The sequence below is a fragment of the Hirundo rustica genome, chromosome Z (assembly GCF_015227805.2).
Source record: "Hirundo rustica isolate bHirRus1 chromosome Z, bHirRus1.pri.v3, whole genome shotgun sequence".
NCBI classification, from domain to species: domain Eukaryota; kingdom Metazoa; phylum Chordata; class Aves; order Passeriformes; family Hirundinidae; genus Hirundo; species Hirundo rustica.
This window is the reverse complement of record NC_053488.1, coordinates 12,137,765-12,156,922: the sequence shown is the minus strand read 5'-3', so window position 1 is coordinate 12,156,922 and position 19,158 is coordinate 12,137,765. Positions and strand designations below refer to the sequence as shown.

General features: G+C 39.4%; 1 protein-coding gene across 3 annotated transcripts in view; it reads left to right on the top strand.

Annotated features, from left to right (window-relative positions):
• Nucleotides 1–16,387, top strand: part of GPBP1 (GC-rich promoter binding protein 1) — a 41,772-nt gene extending 25,385 nt beyond the window's left edge. For all 3 annotated transcript variants that reach the window (XM_040090874.2, XM_040090873.2, XM_040090875.2), the window contains 6 exons: nucleotides 1,872–2,056; nucleotides 3,018–3,158; nucleotides 3,624–3,788; nucleotides 8,107–8,291; nucleotides 14,127–14,229; nucleotides 15,273–16,387. In XM_040090874.2, coding sequence (XP_039946808.1) covers nucleotides 1,872–2,056; nucleotides 3,018–3,158; nucleotides 3,624–3,788; nucleotides 8,107–8,291; nucleotides 14,127–14,229; nucleotides 15,273–15,431 — 938 coding nt within the window. In that variant the 3' untranslated portion in view covers nucleotides 15,432–16,387. The remainder of the gene's footprint in view (nucleotides 1–1,871; nucleotides 2,057–3,017; nucleotides 3,159–3,623; nucleotides 3,789–8,106; nucleotides 8,292–14,126; nucleotides 14,230–15,272) is intronic.
• Nucleotides 16,388–19,158: the final 2,771 nt, after the last annotated feature.

Below are 19,158 nucleotides of genomic sequence, written 5' to 3'. Positions count from 1 at the left end.
TTTTTTATAAAGATGTAAAGAAATCTTCACCTTTATTTTCAAGAGGAAGTGCAATGAAGGTTAGTCACCTAAATTAGTGGTGTTGATTGCTAGCTGAAGGCTTTGTAAAAGAATGCTTCTGACTGATTAGATGTGTCGGAAGAATTTCCAGCCTGGGAGGAGAGAAACCTGGGAGAGCTGGAAGAGTAGGTTAGCTTCAGAGATTTAAGGTCTCTTTCTGGAAGCAAATGTCTTATGCTGTTGGTTGTGTTTGTGTATTATTTTTACGACAAATACAGTCCTGAGCATGGGCATTGAGCGGACCTGTAGTCATCCTCAGCTAGTTATGTTTGGCTATTACTTCTAATCTAATTCTAATGGGCTTTATGTAGTCAATTATTTACCCCTTAAGATGGTGGTAGCTTTAGATGGCAGGGGTTTTAAAGTAATGAAAGTACTCAAAATAAGAACATTTCTCATTATTTTAAGAATATAATTAAACATGAAAACTTTTACTTGTCTACTTAAACTAATGCTAATACTGAGATTTAAAAGGTATTTTAATTTGCTGATTCTTTTTCTCATACTTAACCAATATTTTTTGCATGCTAAAGTAACAATAGATATAGGCAAACCCCTCAATATAAATATCTAATTGCTGTAAATCTTTGCAGCATCATAAATAATTTTGGTAATTATATATATATAATACAATATTATTAAATATTATTTAATATGGTAATATCCATCTTTCTGATTTTGTATTGTTAGCAGCTTTCATGTGATACTCTATCTTTCAATAAAAGAGTCTTGTTTTGTAATTGAAAAACTGAAATTAAGGCTGTAATTATTCCCTTTAGAAGGAAACAATATTCAGGACAGAGGACTGTTAGAATCCCTTCTAATATCAGTTAAAAATGTAGGCATCTCTTAGATTCCATTTTAGTTTATGTCTATGTGATGGAAGCCTGTGAGTATTCTGAAAAATCTTGTCATGTGGTTTAATGAGAATGGAGCTTTCAGTTATGATTACTATTTTGTAGCATCTACCTGTTAAAGCAAAAGTCATGAATGCTTTTGAATTTTTTTTTTTTTTTTAACAGAGGGTATAGTGACTGTGAAGTAGAATTGCTTGCAGAGAGAGAACATAATCCTTGAAAAGTCCCTTAACTCAGTGTTGTAATGCATGTACAAAAATTATTTCTTTTTCCACTTTTTGACAATTTCAGAACTGTTTTTAATAGACGTTCCTTAACACTGCTAAATGGCAGTTTCTCTTAGCTTGACAATTGACTGTGTGTCTCCTAATTTGTGCTCCAATGAACATGGAAATTTTGTCTTGTTATGTCCATCTGAAGCATAGAGCGAGAGAAACTGGTCATTGTTATGATCTAAGGTGTAGTGCACATTGTGTTTCATGTTTATAGGACTTCAGTGCATAGCTCTAAACTGAGCTGTCAATAAATGTATAACTAATTATTCTTTAGGAAACTTTAAAGGGAATATGAAAGCCATAATCTCTTTTGAAGTTTGGGTAACTATCAACAACAAGTAGTATTTTGATTTTAGAATTGCTATGCAACAGTCTCCAGAACTGTGTAGCAGGCTTCTTTAAAGGATGTATTTTATTTCAAAAGTGCAATTCCTGCATTGCCAAATGAAATATTTTTAAAATGATTATTGTAGAAAATGGAACGGAACCCGTGTTTTTCCAGGTTTGCACAGTATGTTATTTGTGGAACTAATACTGATACAAGTTCCTGATTTCTGCCTGTTTGCTCTGGAGAATATGGTTGTACAGTACCTTATGAATTAAAAACTAGTGAGATTGTGTACACAGGCACATACACATACACTTACCTATAACACATACTTCTTTTTTTTTCTTTCAGAGTACCCTTTAAATCCTAAACCTAGATCTCAGAGAATGCTGGTTATTAAAAAAGGCAGTACGAAAGAACTGCGGATATCTGGATTCCCAGTAGTGGGAAGTCTTCACTCACAGCCAGTAAGGAATGGCACTGGCACAAGTGTTTATAAAGGATTAGTACCCAAACCTGTCACTCCACCCACAAAAGTGAGTATTGGATACCAGTGTTAAGAAAAACATGGCTAGAAAAGTCATGCTGTAATTCTGAACGTGCTTATTTCATTCCTGAGAATACTGTTCCTAGATTATCATGTATCCAACACTTGCAAAATGCAACACACCTCAAAAATTAATATAAGCAACTTTCTTGCATTTTTCTTTTTATATTGTAATTTAGTCTCTTTGCTTCTCATCTAACACTTTTGAGAAGTGCAACAGCTGTACAAGTGAGAGTAAAAATGGTGGTTTTAAACTTATGGAATAGCAGTCCCTTTTTTGTATATGATTTTAACAGAACGAAATTAGGTACATAGTGGAGAGGTATAGTTGGCATAATAATACCTTCAGAATTTGTCTCAGTTATAGACAGAGATGATGCTATGACCTGTTAGTTTCACTCTGGTCTCTTTCCAAATGCAACTTTCTATGTGCATAATCACAGAATATTCTGAGTTGGAAGGGACCCACAAGAATCATCCAGTTCAACTCTTAAGTAAATGGTCCATATAGAATTTAAATCCACAGCTGTGGCATCATTAGTGCCAGGCTCTAACCAATTGAGCTCTTCTCACTGACTTCATCTCTATTTTTTTGTTTCAGTATTTTTTCTGTGCTCTTGAGAACATATAATGGACTAGTTCTTAACTCTGTAACATTTTGAATCTAAAATGATACTTTCAGCAGTTGAAGTCCCATATTTCATTTTCAATACCTCAAATATGAGGATCTTAATTGTTTTGAAATTTTAGTCTTTATATAAACAGCGGGAACAGTATTTATGAGCAGATGAATTGCTCCTGAACAGCCTCTTTTCCACAAGAAAACAGATGTTTGCACTACATTAAGGTTGCAGTTATGATTTGCTTTTGCTTAATTATTTTTCTGAAGATTCTTCAGAATCCTTTTGTAGTTAATGACTCTTTACATCTCTGTTTATATTTCTGTCTAGCACACACAGTGGAAAAGCCAAGCAAAAGAAAATAAACTTGGGAATGCGTTTCCTCTTGAATCTGCATATGGTGTTGGCAATTTCAGTCCTTTCAAATCAACTGTCAAGGCATTTGCTGTAACACAAAATTCAGTTAAAGAGGTAAAGCAGTGGCTGTAGTTAAATCTATAAAACATTTAATTTATTTAAGTGAGGATGGTCAGTAAATTTTATGCGAAATTGTATTAAATGAATTTTTTTTTTTTTTGGAACTTAATGTGTGAGAAAGATGGAAGGCACATCACTGGCCTTAAAGTATGGCACAGTTTCCTTTGTAGGTTTGATTTGGAATAAAAACCCACATTAGGAAGTACATCCTGATACATTTAGACTTCAAAACTGCTAAAGGTATTACATGTTTCAGAAGGCTTACTGTTCATTAGCAGTGCTCCGTAAGCCTGCATCTCTGGGTTTACATCTACAAACTGTATTTACCAAAATACAGATCTTCCCTCTGCTTTTGACTGTGAATATATGTGAAACCTGAAACAACAGATACCTGTGTCTTTATTTAAATTTTTTATAAATGAAAACACTTCTAACATTCTTTCTGACTTCCTATACTAGTGTAATCGGTCAAATTCTTCATCCCCTGTTGATAAATCTGGTCAACCTCGTTTAACAAAATTGACAAGAATGCGGACTGATAAGAAGAGTGAATTTTTGAAAGCTTTGAAAAGAGATAGAGTGAAAGAGGAACATGAAGATGAGAATCATGATGGGCAAGAGAAGGTAATTTTGCTCATACTTACTGTAGATCCAGTAGGTTTCAGACAAACTATAAACTGCTTTTTATTTTGCTGTAAACAGCTGTTAAGTAATGGTCTTGGATCTCTAAATGGAGGAAAGGAAATTATCTTTTGTTGAATTTAAAAGCATTGTTGCAAGTGTCCTCTTTCTCCGGTGCTGCTTTGTAGTTTCTTTTTGTCTTTCTGCAGTATCTGTTAGTGCATGTTCATGACATAGTGCGTGTTCATTATCTTGTGTCTTTAATAACATAAAGAGGATAAAATAGTCTTAATAAACTAACCTAATCATAGATGAATTTATGTTAGAAAAGACCTTTGAGATAGTCAAGTCCAACCATTAACTCAATACTGTCAAGTCTGCAAGTAAACCATGTATTCAAGTATCACATCTACACGTCTTTTAAATAACTCCAGGGATGGTAACTTAGCCCCTTCCCTGGATAACCCATTCCAGTGCTTCACTACTCTTCCTGATGTGTAACCTGAATTTTCCCTGATGCACCTTGTGGCCATTTCTTTTGTCCTATCACAGTGTTGGCCAGCCCCCACCTGGCCACAGCCTCCTTTCAGGCAGTTGTGGAGAGTGATAGCATCTCCTCTGAGTCTCCTTTTTCCAGGCTAAACACCCTCAGCTCCCTCAGCTGCTCCTCACAGCACTGGTGCTCCAGACCCTTCCCCAGCTCTGTTGCCCTTCTCTGCACTCACTCCACACCTCAGTGTCTTTCTTGCACTGAGGGCCCAGACCTGGACACAGCACTCGAGGTGTGGCCTCACCAGTGCCCAGCACAGGGGGACAATCCCTGCCCTGCTCCTGCTGGCCACACCATTGCTGATCCAGGCCAGGATGCCATTGCCCTTCTTGGCCCCCTGGGCACACCCTGGCTCACGTTCAGCTGCTGGCACCAGCACCCCCAGGTCCTTTCCAGCCACTCTGTCCCAGCCTGTGGCACTGCCTGGGGCTGCTGTGACCCAAGGGCAGGACCCGGCCCTGGGCCTTGTTGAACCTCACACCATCGGCCTCAGCCCGTGGATCCAGCCTGGGCAGATCCCTCTGCAGAGCCTTCCTGCCCTCCAGCAGACCAACACTCCCACCCAAATTGGTTTTGCCTGCAAATGGACTGAGAGTGCACTTGATCAACATAATTGATAAAGATACTAAATGGAACTGCCCCCACTACTGAGCCCAGGGGAACCCCACCTATGACCAGCCACCACCAAATAATTCCAGTCACACCATGCTGGGCTCAGCCATCCAGGCTGTTTTTACCCAGAGAACAGTGCATGTGTCCAAGCCATGGGCTACCAGCTTCTGCTGGACAGTTCTCTGGGAAACTGTGTCAGAGAAAGGCTTAATTGAAGTTCAAGCACAAAATATCCACAACCTTTCCTTCATCCACTTAGTAGGTCACCTCATCATGGAAGGAGATCAGGTTGGTGTCCTGGTTTGGGACAAATTTGGGGGAAAACCCCTGTATAGGATTCCTCTAAGGAAGCAAACCCAAGTGGCCCCTCCCTCCAACCGGTCCAGTAAAAAAAACCTCTTTGGAGAAAAGTGGAAAAAACTATTTTACTAAACAAATGAAGTGCATACAAGTATAAAGAACGAATAATATGAAACAATAAAACCTCTCCTTCTGAAGTGAGATGGCAAATTGAGAAAGTCCTTGCCGTGGGTGTAGCTCGGCTCTCTCTCAGCGTCTCCTCAGTCTCAGTCTCTCCGGCGCTGCTGGAAAATGCCGAGGTCCAGGCCCCGGTGGGCCGCAGGTGCAGCCCCCAGTGCTCCCCTGGGTTTTTTCAGTCCAGAGCAGGTTTAAACAGTTCCAAGGAAAAGGAAAAAAAAACAGTCCAGGGAACTTCTCTGCCCCAGCTAGCTGAAACTAACTAAAAGCAAGGAAAGATCTCTGTCCTGCAGTCTCTCCAAGCTTCCACCGAACACCCCATCTGCAGAAGAATGTGGAGGAGTCAGGCAATTTTCTCAAAACAAACTCTGCGCTTCTCCTTGCTCTTAGAACCAGTCTTAAAGGCACAGGACTCAATATACAGCACAAACAGAACAGATGATTGGGGATACCAGCATCATAAAGTTACCCTAGGACAGTTGGCCAAGCAGGACTTGTCTTTCCCAAATCTATGCTGGCTGGCCTGATCCCCTGGTTGTCCTGCATGTGCTGTGTGATGGCACTCAGAGTGATCTGGCTGATGACTTTCCTTGGTACCACAGCCAGTGTGACAAGCCTGTAGTTCTTTGGAATCGCCTTTCAACCCTTTTTTGCAAATGGGTTTCCCATTTGCCAACCTCCAGTTGCCTGGGACCTCTCTGGTAATCCAGGACTGCTGGTTAAATGATGGAAAGTGGCTCAGTGAACTGTGAGCTCCTGCTCTTGTGTGAATCCCACCTAGCCCCAACAGACTTGTGGAGGACAGTGTTTCATACCTTGGCTTCTAGTTATCCTACAAAACAAAAGAAAAGTTGTTTCTGCTTCTCAAACCATTTCCTTTCTAATTAGCGTTTAGGCAGCCAGAAGTTCTCTGTTCTTGGTCTAATCATAGGACCAATAGCTCAATATGTGCATAAACCACTGGTTTTTACTAATTGAGAACTTGAAAGCCTGTAATGGCTGTGTATAATATGCATCAGGTTTTTTTCAGTCTGCATTGATTTATGCAGTGCTTGATTGATACTAGAGGATATTTGTGTCAAATGCTACCAGCCACCAACATAGTCCAAGTGAAGATAAGTATTTTATTATTCTGAATGAGGTGATTACAAGCCTGTTTGCTGTAAATGAGTGGTTTAAAATGTCATATTGAAATTAAAAAATATCCATAAAGTACAAATCAACCAGATAAGCAAGTGATGTTGAGGAAGAGATATTAGGCTTCTGAGATTTTAGAAAGAAAAACAGTGCTAGTGTACATTGCTCATAGAACTGAGATTGACTTTTCTGACCCTGTTCCTATTTCAGACAAAATGCAATTTGCTGTAATGGGACTGTATAACTTAGCTGTATGTGCGAGCTAAAAAACGCCTACACCTTTTCATTAGGTGTTCTGTTACTGAGTGAGCTGAGATGGATATTGGAGGTGGCTTCGTTCATGTGTTCAGGAAATATACAAAGATTTTGATTTAGGATTAGAAAGATCTTAGGAAAAATCTAGAGATTCAGAATTATGAAATAATGAAGCAAATTGTACTCAGCAGCTGAATCACATTTGGAAGAATCTGTCTTGCCCTATATATTAGAGTTGCTTAATAAATTTATACATTTTTCTTTGTATTATGTGACATATTCTTCAGGCTTATAATGTGACAGCTGAATATATGTTTACTGGGATATGTGTTCTTAACATTATCTTGCTGACTATTCTAAAATTTCTGAAAGCAGACTGTGTGTGAGTGGGAGGGAAATAGTGATGGTCTTATACCGGTGCTGTGAAGTATGATTTCTTACAGATGCAGAAGATTGCATGATTTCCTTCTGCTATGGGTAATGCTGTTATATGCCCAGTTTAGGGATTTTGTTATTGAAAAGGGGTTAAATAGATAATGATTGTACTTTTCTTTATTTTTACAGTTGGTAAGACTTCTGAGGCTGTTTGTCTCATTCATAAATAAGAATTACAGGTTGCTGAATGAGTAGAGTAGAAAGAAATACCTTGTGTTAATAGGCAAAAAACGTTTTAATCTTTGAGTGAACCTGAACAATCTGCTTTCTAAATGATTTTTCTTCTTGGTTTGTATTTCATGGCTAATAATTTACAGCCTGAGAAGTTGGGGTTGAGTGCATGTGTGTAAGTGAACTGGTCTGAATTTAAAGAGAAGTATGCAGTATTTCTGAATTCATGGCAGAGAATTTGCTATTTGAGGTATGGGTGTTATGACCTGTCCCTTAAACTAAGTAAACTTGAGAACTCATACTTTCAGACTTCTCCTGACACATACAGCTCTGATATTTAATTAGGAACATTAAAAATTCAACAGCCTGTTATTTTTGTAAGTATGAAGGACAGCTGAAGTAAGTTTGAATTTTAAGATATGTGAAACTTTGTAGAAAAAAATGTGGAAAAGCATGTGAGTTGCTTTCTGTATTACTTATCAGTAGCGTATCTTAGGAATTGTCTAGTATGCAGGTATTGCAAATGCCGAAAGGGTGAAGAGAATTACCTGTGAAGCGCAGAGTCTCTCCATTTAAACTTTATTTAAACTAAACAAAACCACTGAATTGCAGCACTTCTGGGTATTTACGTGTGGATGGAACTCACTTTCACATTTTGTAAAGTAAAATTATTCTTGTATTTAGGATGATGAATCCTTCAGCTTGCATAACAGCAACAGTCCTCATCGTGAGAGAGATATAAACCGAAACTTTGAAAATGAAATTCTGCAGGAGAATGGCAATGCTTCAATTACACCTCAGCAGATCATTCAGTCTTCAGCTTTCCCTCAGGCAAATGTTCTTTCAAGCTCACTAGAGGCAGAGCATAGGTATGTACTTAATGTAACATAAAGGGAGTTCCTTCATGGAAACTGAGGATGTTCATAAATTCTTATTAGTTCAGAAGTCAGAATCTGAAAATTGAGAACACATAAAATGTTTCTTGAGTAATGTCAAATTTATCTTTTAGACATGTACAACTTTAACGAGATATACTTTGTTTCTTAGACCTGTGTACTGACTTGCATCCAATTTTTAGTAAAGAAAGTTTATTTCTTAGTAAGGCGTATAGCATCCCTCTGATATTGGTCTAGGTGTCTGGGAGGAACGATGTGTTCAGTTGCTTTTTGTATTATTAATATTTTAAATGCTGCAGCTTATATAAAATTCCAGTGAGCTTTTCATCATTATTAAGGTAGTTAATTATTTTTGCTGACTTGTTTACACTATTAGCGATATTACAAGACAGTCCACTGGAAGGTGAGAAAGGAATTTCACAAAAAGAATTGAAACAATTCTATTATCTCAGTAAAGCAGTGACAGTAGCAGTTGGTAGATATGAGAACGATGCTGCAGGAAAATTAGAACCCAGTCTGGAAATGAGCTAGTCATGAAATCTGATTCAGATTCTAATGGTTTCTGTCAACTCCAGAATTGCAGTGATAGACAGTTTTTTTTTTTTTTTTTGCCTTTTTTGGCGATACAGTCTATATATTCGACTGGACAGCTCTTCATTTTGTAGTGCCTATAGACGAAACTTTAATTTCCTCTTATTTTTCATAAGTGTAAAGGATACAAAGCACCCTGCTCTTTTCCCTTTTTTCCCCGCTATTGGCTTTGGAAACAGAAAGCCTTGGCCTGGTCTTGGAGTAGGAGCATCACTGCCATAAGTGACACCAGGTGGGATGAGTTCCGTCACTGCAGTGTTGTGGTTAATGGCAGGCTCCTCAGGAGGTGCAGATGGCAGGAGAGGTGGGGGTGTGGTGTTGTATCTAATGGATGGGGGGAATATATGGAGCTTGCAGATGGTGACAGCATGGTTGAAGGCCCTGGATAAGGATTATGGAGCAAACAGAAAAAGCAGGTGTCATTGTTGGTGTCCACTGTAGGCCACCCACCCAGGATGATGACACTGACTGTCCTTTAAGGAACAAAGGAACACCTCTAAATAAACTGCTGCTGTTCTAATGGGGGACTTCAACTTGCTGGATATTGACTTGGAATACCACGGTGTGGGAGTTTCAGGTTGAAATCAGGCAGAAACACCAATTTTGTGTAGTGGTTTTGGTTCACCAGATTTTTGTTTCCCAGCTAATGCACTAACTAAGGTGGTGGGTTGAGCCCCCACTAGAATTATTTACTCTTTTTCTTCTGTGAGACAGGATTAGGGGAAGAGCAAAGCAGGCTCAAACTTTTAAGGGTATAAAGAAAGCTTTATTAACAAAACTACAAGAAAAGGAAAAATATTTAGAAGACTAAAACCTTCAGAACACTTCTCCTCCCCCTTCTTTTCTTTTCTTTTCTTTTCTTTTCTTTTCTTTTCTTTTCTTTTCTTTTCTTTTCTTTTCTTTTCTTTTCTTTTCTTTTCTTTTCTTTTCTTTTCTTTTCTTTTCTTTTCTTTTCTTTTCTTTTCTTTTCTTTTCTTTTCTTTTCTTTTCTTTTCTTTTCTTTTCTTTTCTTTTCTTTTCTTTTCTTTTCTTTTCTTTCTTTTTTTATGGCAATGTAGAGAGACAAAACCTGGGACTTAGGTCAGTTTATCACCTCTAAAATAGTCTTTCATGAGTTCTCTTAGGGAGAGGAGTCTCCTTTGCTTTGTCATGGAGACTTCTCCACAAGAAAACAATTCTCTTGTCGCTTCAATTCTCACAAATAGCAGCTGCCCAGAAATCTGCATTTGCAATCTCCCATCTCATGCAGCCTTCCTACAGCTGCATTCATGGGCCATGTCAGACTCATGGGGTACTATTTTAAGGATGAGCTGTTCAAAAGCAGAGGTTCTCTTCATCTATCTCTGAGATCATCTTCATCTCTAGGAACAGAGGTTGTCTTCCCGGGGGGCAGAGGGTCTTTCATCTCTCTTATATCTCTCTCTGTTCAAGCTTCTCATGAGATCACAGCTACTTCAACATCTACTTGCGTCAACACAGATGCCTTTGCTCATGTCTGCAATTTGAACACTCCCTCTCCCCATACTGTTTCCATGAATTAAAGGGATATTTTAGTGTATTAAGTCCATCACCATGGCCTTGCAAAAGAATTTCAGCCTAAGACTAAGGCATCTTCTCATTCTCCTCCCATCTTGAGCTTGACTCCTCCTTCACTGACCTTGGTGTCTTCATGTTGTTTCTCTACATGTCTTCACTCTGTCCTTTTCTCTCACTTGAGAGAGAATCAATGTCTTGCAAGTTTCATCTATGCACTGCAATAGTTAATATCTTGCCTGGGGACTGTAGATGGTCAAGATGGTTGGCGGTAGCCGAAGCAGGATTCAGGCCCCGCTGGGGGCTATGCTAGGATCTCAGGGCCCTGCCAGGCCCACGCTGGAGGCCAGGGGAGAGCCGGCCCGGCAGGAGGATGTTAATAGCCGCTGGAGCCCGGCCCAGCTGGGATGGGGCCCAGTGGACTCCCCAGGAAGGGTCCGGCCCCTTGGCAGGGCCTGCCTGGCCTGGCCACAAGCAGGGGCCCAAGCCGGCCTGTTAGCTGTTCCCAGGCAGGAAGGAAAAAGAGCTCTCCTGGGATTTGTTCAATTTTTAACGTGTGTGTGATTTTTAACATGAAGTGTGCTCAACTTCTTAGGGGTTTAACAAAGTGTCAGTATTCAAAACTAGTCACTGATTGGTTTTGTCAGGCACAGAGGAGACTCTTAGCAGCTCCTCTTAGAAAAAATAATTTCCGTGGCTGGCTTCTTACCTCCTCACTAAATGTCAATCAGTCAAAATCAGCACACATGGACATGTGAGGGCTACAAAAATGCTGCTTGACATTGTAGGGAGAAAATCTGTAACTCTCAGAATGGGAATGTTCTTCATCCAGAGGATAGTTGGGCGCTGGAACAGGATTCCCAGGCAGCAATCATAACACCAAGCCTGACAGGTTTGAAGAAGTGTTTGGGCAGCATTCTCAGTCATAGGGTGTGATTCTTGGGGTTGTTCTGTTCAGGGCCAGGAGTTGGATACTGCATTCCTTGTGGGTCTCTTCCAACTCAGGCTGTTTTGGGAGTCTGTGAAATCTTTGGCACTAGAGGCTTATGATTTTTTGACTGGAAGATGAGAGTCAAATCTAACTCAGTTTTTCAATTCAAATTACTTTAAATAGCTTTGTTAGGATTTCTGGGCAAATATCTTTCTTTTGTGGTATCCCAGAGAGGCTGTGTGTCCTTGCTGCCCTAGCTCTCTGGCTGTGTGTTCAGCATGCATATGGACAGATGTTACGATTAGCCTTTTTGTGGTAATTTGTACTTTGGGTCACCATCTTAGCTCCCAGCTTACTTTGCATACCTAGTAACATTTGGTACAAAAGGGCTTCCTTCCTGCTGGGGCGGTTTCCAACAGGCAGCAATCCTTTGGTATCAAGTTTGCTAATCCAAAGTAGTTTTCTTTATGTTATTCACACTTTTAACCATTCTAGAATGGTGTCAATTTAAAGGGACAGTGGTGCTGCTAACATTATAGAATGTTGCTTTAAAGTTAGCTAGCCGTTACCCTAAATTTCACTTACGTTAACAGCAGCTCTATAACTGTTTACTTCACTGAATGCAGTGTTAATATCTAAGCTTGGTTGCAGTGAAACTTTTAAACTCAACTAACTGTCACCGAACTGAATTTGGCATTGTGTTTTTCTGTACAATGTATTCTCTTAGAGTTTTGGATGATTTTCATACATTTTGGCTGCATCCTGATGATTTGATTGTTTCTTCCTGTTATGCTTTCCATTTTGGTCCGAATGCAACAGGAGATACAATTTCCATTTCTGTTATTGTCCTGCTGATTTTTTGTTAAGCATAGTGCTTTACTTCTTCTGCAATTCCAGGCTTTTGTTACGATTCTAAAAAGTCATTGGTGGCTTTGGTTACCTGCAAATTTGCCCAGTGCACATCCATTGTACTGGGATATAGGGTTCTTTGTGGGGAGGGTTTTATTGAAGGGCATTTTTTGCTGATGTCTGCCTAAATGAAGTGCTTCGTATATGGTATCAGCTGTATGTTTGTCTTACTTCCCTATTTTAATATATTCACTGTTTATTAGCTTTTAAGTGTCAGCTCTGGCATACATTTTAGAAACCACTTTATTTTTTTGTGAAATAGCTTTAGTCTGCTTTAATGTTTAAGGTCAAAAGATACTTGGCTTGACTGAAGAAGGTGCTAATCCTCTTTGCAAAAAAAATGCAGCAAGCAAACTTAATAACTTCATTGTTAAATGTCACCGTGTCTTCACCCTCAGGTAACCCCTGTTCTCACAGCATCTTCTAATGTAAAACCACTTCTGTCCTGCTCAGATACTGCCATCCTTCTTTTGGAACTAGCCAAAACATGCTGATTATTGCACCTTTGTATATCTCAAGCTTAGTTACAAAAGGAGTCTTTCTTGTCTTCATTTCTTCCCCTTATCCCAAAATTCACTCCTAGCTGTTTGAGCTAAAATACAGGCATGTGCTGTTGGCTGAGACTCAATTGTGAAGAAGCCTGACGCAGCTGTTGACAAGAGCATGTGGTATGAAAAAGAAATCACATGAGGCTATTGCATCCTGAATTGGTTTCCATCAAGGGACACCACTATGGCAGTGTCCCCTCACGCCTGGCAGGCACGCAGGCTAGCTCAGTTCTGCACTGTGACAGCGTGGATCGGTCGGGGTTACAGGCTGGGCGAGTAACCTCCTCCCGGTGAGATCCTGGTTCCCCACACCAGCGAGTGGACCTGATGGAGTTGCGACTGCGGCAACGGAAAAAGAGTCGACTCTCTTTAGGCAGGGTAGAAGGTAGTTTATTAAGGGGAGTCTGGCAAAGAACTCTGTCTCAGACCACTGCTGCCCAGAGAGAGCAGAGATCAAAGCTTGACAGCCACTTATAAATGGGGGAGGATCCAGGGGTGGTGACAACGGGTCAGCCAACCAGGGAACACAGGGGTGTAACAGCGGGTGTCAACTTCTGAACCATTAACAAATCACAAGAGGGAAGGAGGGGATTCCCCGGGCACCAGCCTATCACTCGGCGCCTCTCCTGGATTTTTCCAGAATCCAGGGAAGGGTCTCGAAGTGACAGATAGGGCGACCAAGAGGAGAGAGGGGGGATTGACAGGGACAGGTGCAGGGGAGGAATGATTGGCATAAAACATCTGGTTATATACCTAACTTGTAAGGGGGAAAACCATTCCAGAACACAGGGAGGTACAGTGGACAGAACCATTACAAAAATAACTTACAAATCTTACAAAAAGAACTTAATAAAACAACTCTCGCACCACTACACACCACCAATATTCCTTGTGCTTTGCTCTGCTTTGTTATTCAGGAAAACCTGCAAAGTCTTTGTCTCTTCATGCAGTTCTCAGGGGAGTACATTGCTGCTTCACTAACAGTTTATAAGTTATGTTAAGAAAATACGTTCATACTGTTCTATCTGACACAGATCACTTGCTGTAGAATGAAGGTATAGTATTCACCACATATAGTGTTAGGATAGGGTAATCTTTGAGGGACCTGAGGACTCAGCTTCTATGCTTTACATACCTTTTACAAGACTTTGAACTCACACTTATGTAAGATTTTTTTTTAAAAAAAATACAGGCTGATTGATCAATGCATTTATTACAGGTCTTTAGACATGTATGTAGGCAGAGCTTGATGTCTGACTGTGCAGCAAATTCCTTAATGTTGTCCTTAATTTAAAGGTTGTTAAAGGAGATGGGCTGGCAGGAAGACAGTGAAAATGATGAAACGTGTGCTCCACTAACTGAGGATGAGATGAGGGAGTTCCAAGTCATTAGTGAACAGGTAAGACTAAGTTAATTTTGCATTATAAACCTGTAGTTGGTTACCCTAGATGCCTACCTTTGAGGAGGATCTGAAGTAATTTTTGATCATTAGGGATGTTGCTGTTCCACTACCATTTTGATACTGTGCTTTTGAAAGTATAGTTGTTTCAAAAAAATAGGATACCAATGCTGACTGTAGCTCAGGCCTATTCACAAAGTATCAAGGGAAGGGGTAGGGTGTGCTTCTGAGTAGTTTAACTATTGGTGGTAGAAGTGCACAGGCTGTCAAGCTCCTCAGCTTAGCCTAAGGAAGGAGTCTTCTTTCAAGGTTTTTATGTAGTTTCCTTGCTACTCTGAGAGCTGCATTTTCTTTTTTGGGAATTGAGGGACATTTAATTTACTAGTAACAAAGTATGAAAAGGCAATCTAGACTTTTTTTTTTTTTTAAATAAGAAATGTTGCGTATACCTGGTGGGGTCAGTGAGAAGGAGCCTAGTGTGTGATGCTAAATCTGAACATTTGTATTGCCATTTCTAGCCACAAACACTGAGCATTTGGAATATTAAACTTTCAAGTGCTTGTCTTAGTGCATACCTTCTGCATGGTCTTGAAAATGCCGTAATTAATTTCTTTTTTTGCAGAATTAGCTGTTTCTTTTCTCTTCAGTGTCTTTGACTTTCCAATTGCTGAGATACGCATTCCGCTCTATAACATCTCTTCCGAACTCCTTCCCTATTGCCTCTTGCCCTTCTTAGCACAGATGTTTGCAGCACTGTGGGAAAGGGGACTGGATTGCAGGGAGAAACCATTTGGGAGGAGGGATCTCTGGGGCAAGGAGAACAGGGTGAACTCTCACTGCAGGAGTTCAGCACAACTGGAGACACTGGGATACAGGTGGCTGGCCAGAAGTGAAGGCTCGCAGGGGAGTTTTCCTTTCTGTGCATATATGAAAAGCTGTGTATCCAGTGTAGCCCAGTGGTAAAGATGCAAACTGTTGAATTGCAACAGATTATTGTGTTTGGCACTTTCTTTCTCTAAATGTGTCATGTTTTCCCATTTCAGTTACAAAAAAATGGCCTTCGGAAAAATGGCATTTTGAAAAATGGCCTCATCTGTAATTTTAAATTTAGCCCCTGGAAAAACAGCACTTTCAAACCTGCTCTGGAGAATGAGGATTCTGAGACAAGCAGCAGTGATACATCAGATGATGATGATGTGTGAAGACTTCTCTAACACCTGTAGAGGCCCATTTGTTCTTGTGAAGATTTGGGGATATTTTGTCCAGAAACAAAAACTGTAATTTATTGAGTAACATGCTCGCTACAGGAAGAATGATGGGACTTACCTCTGAAGGAAGCAGAGAATTTTTTATTGGGTGTGTTGGAAGTCACTGTAATTTCTCTGTAGACAAATGTTGTAAAATGAGGCCTTGGGTTGATCCAGCATTGACTTCCATCATTGAAGCATTTCTGACTAGCAGTGTTACAAATCAGACTTCCTCACTTAATAATAAAAGCAAAGAATTGTGTCATGTCTTGCAAAGTTTTTGTCTTAAAATGTCTAAGGAAAAAAAGGGCAGCCTGACACAGTGTTTTGCTTGCCAAGTCATTCTTTCTTACAGTGGAAATCAGTGAGTCCACTTTGTATGCAAAAAGGGCAATGTAGCACGTTGGCTAAAATGAGCAAAGTGCACTAAAACTCTTTTCCGTAACTGGGCTGTTGAACTGTTCTACAAATAACTGCTCTTTAGCCATTTGTAGCGTTGTCGTTGTTATTAATGGCAAAAGACACTGATGTTACAGTTCCAAATTTCTAGAATTAACTTTTGAATTGAAAGCTTTAAGAAGTATAGCAAGACCCTTATTCTCACAGTGACTTGTGGGAAAATAAGCAGCTTGATTTTAGGATTCATCATGCAGAAAGATCGTTACAATGACTGGATTTGTCCACTACATGGGAAATAAACTGATTTACAGAGTATTGTCTCAGTGCATAGCATCATGGGTATTGTTTTTAAAACTGCTAAGTTTGTTTGCATTTATATTACGTGTACTCTGGCAGCAATGCAGTTGTGCATTTCAGAACAAGGTAAAAATACTTTCATCATCAGATCTTACTTTTATAGAAGTAGAAGTATATGTGTGCAATAACCACCTGTTTTGCTTACTCTGTGTCAGACTTTTTCTTTATGATCTCACGTTTAAAAAACAATATTGTATTATTTATAGTTTTACTTGGTTTATTTTAGTTCTTTAAATATTTCCCACAAGTGTACATTAATGTGTAGCATTAATTCATAAGCACAACTGCTCTTGGGGATGTCACATATGTTTACAATATAGCATATATATACACACACACACATATATATATATATGAACTTCCCCATCAAGATGTTTTTGAATTCTGCTACTTCTTATAGTAAATTATTTGTAGTTTAGAACTTGAAAGCAAAAATATTTATAAAGTTGAGATTCTGTATGTATTTCTTAAGGAAAATACTTCTTTTATAAGGTGACATTGATTTTGGGCCAAAGTTGGTATTTCTCTTTCTTATGTATTGTTAATTTATATAGATATTTCTTTTCAAAAGCTCAGTTTTTATATTAGAAGAGGTTTGCAAATGTTGATGCAGTTAATTTTGGCACGGTGTATTGAAGTACTCCATTTCTAATCTCAGTTTAAGAGGATAAAAATGTTTCTTTTTTAAAAAGAAAACTGCCATATCTGTAATGATGTTTTTCCTACCTGCATGCCTTATACACCTTTCTCCTTTCCCTCTCCTGAATTTTTTTTAACTGACTTTGACACAGGGATGTAGTTTGTTCACTTTTTGGTTTTCACCAGCTATCAACAGGATCTCATGCCTATCCTAATTCTGTAGTGATATGTGGATGCTATTTTAATACTAAGTGAAAATGGTTTTGCCTTGGCATTTCTCAAAGTAGGGTGTAGGCTTTCCACCTTCTTTATTTAGTTTATTAGTAAGTGTCACCTCAGTAATTAAGTCTTCTGAGAAGTTAATATAATTATAGAAGAGCTGTATTAAAATTGCATAGACTTTGGAAATTTACAAGTTGCAATTGAGAAAGTTCTCTTTAGAGGAAGCAGAAGTACTAGTCATACTTGGTACATTTTTTTTGCTAGTTTATATCCTGAAACTGGTAATGGAAGCACTGATTATAATGAAGTGTGGACAAAGAAGGTAGCAGGAATTGGGCAGTGGTTTTGCTTTGTAGAGTGAAACACTTTTACAGCCTTTTTAACTTTTCTGTGTGTGGTTTCTCCTCTTGTGTCTGCAGATACTTGTGGATTAATTTCTGGTCTTGTACAGTGGTAGGTTCTGCCTCAGAGGTCTGTGTGGCCCCTGGCTTAAATGGTTATCTGCCTGCTCTGTTAGTTCTGTTTGCTGTTCACAGCAGTGTGGGAATGGGTGAGATTTAGTTTTTCTACTGAGGAACTGGATTCCCTTATATTTATTTATGACAAAGCTCAGGAGAGTATCTGTCATCTTCTGTGTCACCTCCTTAAGAAAGTCTTAGTCACTTACTTTGGGAACTCTTTTAGGTTTTTATTTTCCTGGGAAATAAAGCAATCTTTGGTTTTTGTAGTATACTTCCATAAAATGTATGAAAGCATTTTGTTGTATGGTTCCCCCTTTTTTCAGTGCTTGGTGATGTAGAAAAGAATGAAATCTGATTCTCTAGTATTTAACAATGCAACTTTATCCATTTTGGACTTTGTTCCTTTCCCAGGGCAATTCAAGTAGTTCATTGGCCTTTTTCTTCTCTCATACGTAAATCATGATCCGTTTCCAGAATAAGTCCTCTTTTGTTTTTCTGCTTGAGCAGGCGTCTGCCTTAAAGATTGAGAGGTTGGTGACTAAGCTTGCCCATTTCCTTAGTGGGCACTAGTAAGCTTTGGAGATAGTTTGTCAGTGCTGGGCTGACAGAGCTTAACTTCAGTGATAGTAATCACAGGTGGCTGCATGCAGGCATGATTTGAAGTAACTCCCATTTCTTTTCATCTTCCTGGCTTTATTGGGAGAGAACCATGTATTCCAGGTTCCCTGTTCCAACCCTCTTCAAAAGCAAACAGGAGTGATCCATCGCTCCCTGATTTTTCTGATCTGATTTCTGGTTTGATGGAGAGTGTATTCTCTGCCTGCTGCTGGCATGGAGGGTGCCTGAATTTATGGTGAGGAGCTGGGGATCCTTTACACCATCCAGAATGACCAGAGGCCTCCCTCACTGACTTGTACATGGCCTTTCTCGCTCTCAAGGCGTAAGAGAAGCTAGTTATCTTTGCTGAAAAGAAGGTTAAAACTACAGTAACGTTGTCCACTGATTCATATTGGATCCAGTCAAGAGTCTGAAGATTTTCATGGTCATCCTAATCTTTGAGAAATGTTGCCAAGTGTGAAGAAAATTAATTTTTATTCCCCTATGCAATTGCCTGTGGGGGGAAAGCATCTGCTTCGTTTGAGATGGGGACCTGAACTTTAGTGTTTCTTTTTAAAAGAATATCTATTTTTCAGTAAATACATTTAAACTGCTGGCTGCTAGAAATTGGAAGGAGAATTTAGTCAAGAATGCCTTTGTTTTTACATTTTGTGTTTGCTGCTATGCAGCAGCTGAGGAAATTTACTCAGCTGCAGGGAACTTTTGATCTTATTAAGGATTATTGCAGTTGAGCACCAAGGGTTCCTAGCTCATCAGGATAATAAATATGCTGACTAGCTGGTCATCTTTCTTCATGCTGTTGTTCTTGGTCATCAGAGAGTTTTATTGCAAACGGGATGGGATCTGTTTTGTAGTCTGGATCTCTCTGCAGCCTTCATTAGAGGTACCATCTGCTAAACTGGCTCTGGCAGTGATCTGCAAAACAGTCTGGCTCTGGATGGGGCACAGGGCAGTGTCAAAAAATCTTCTGTCTTAGGAGTTTTTCG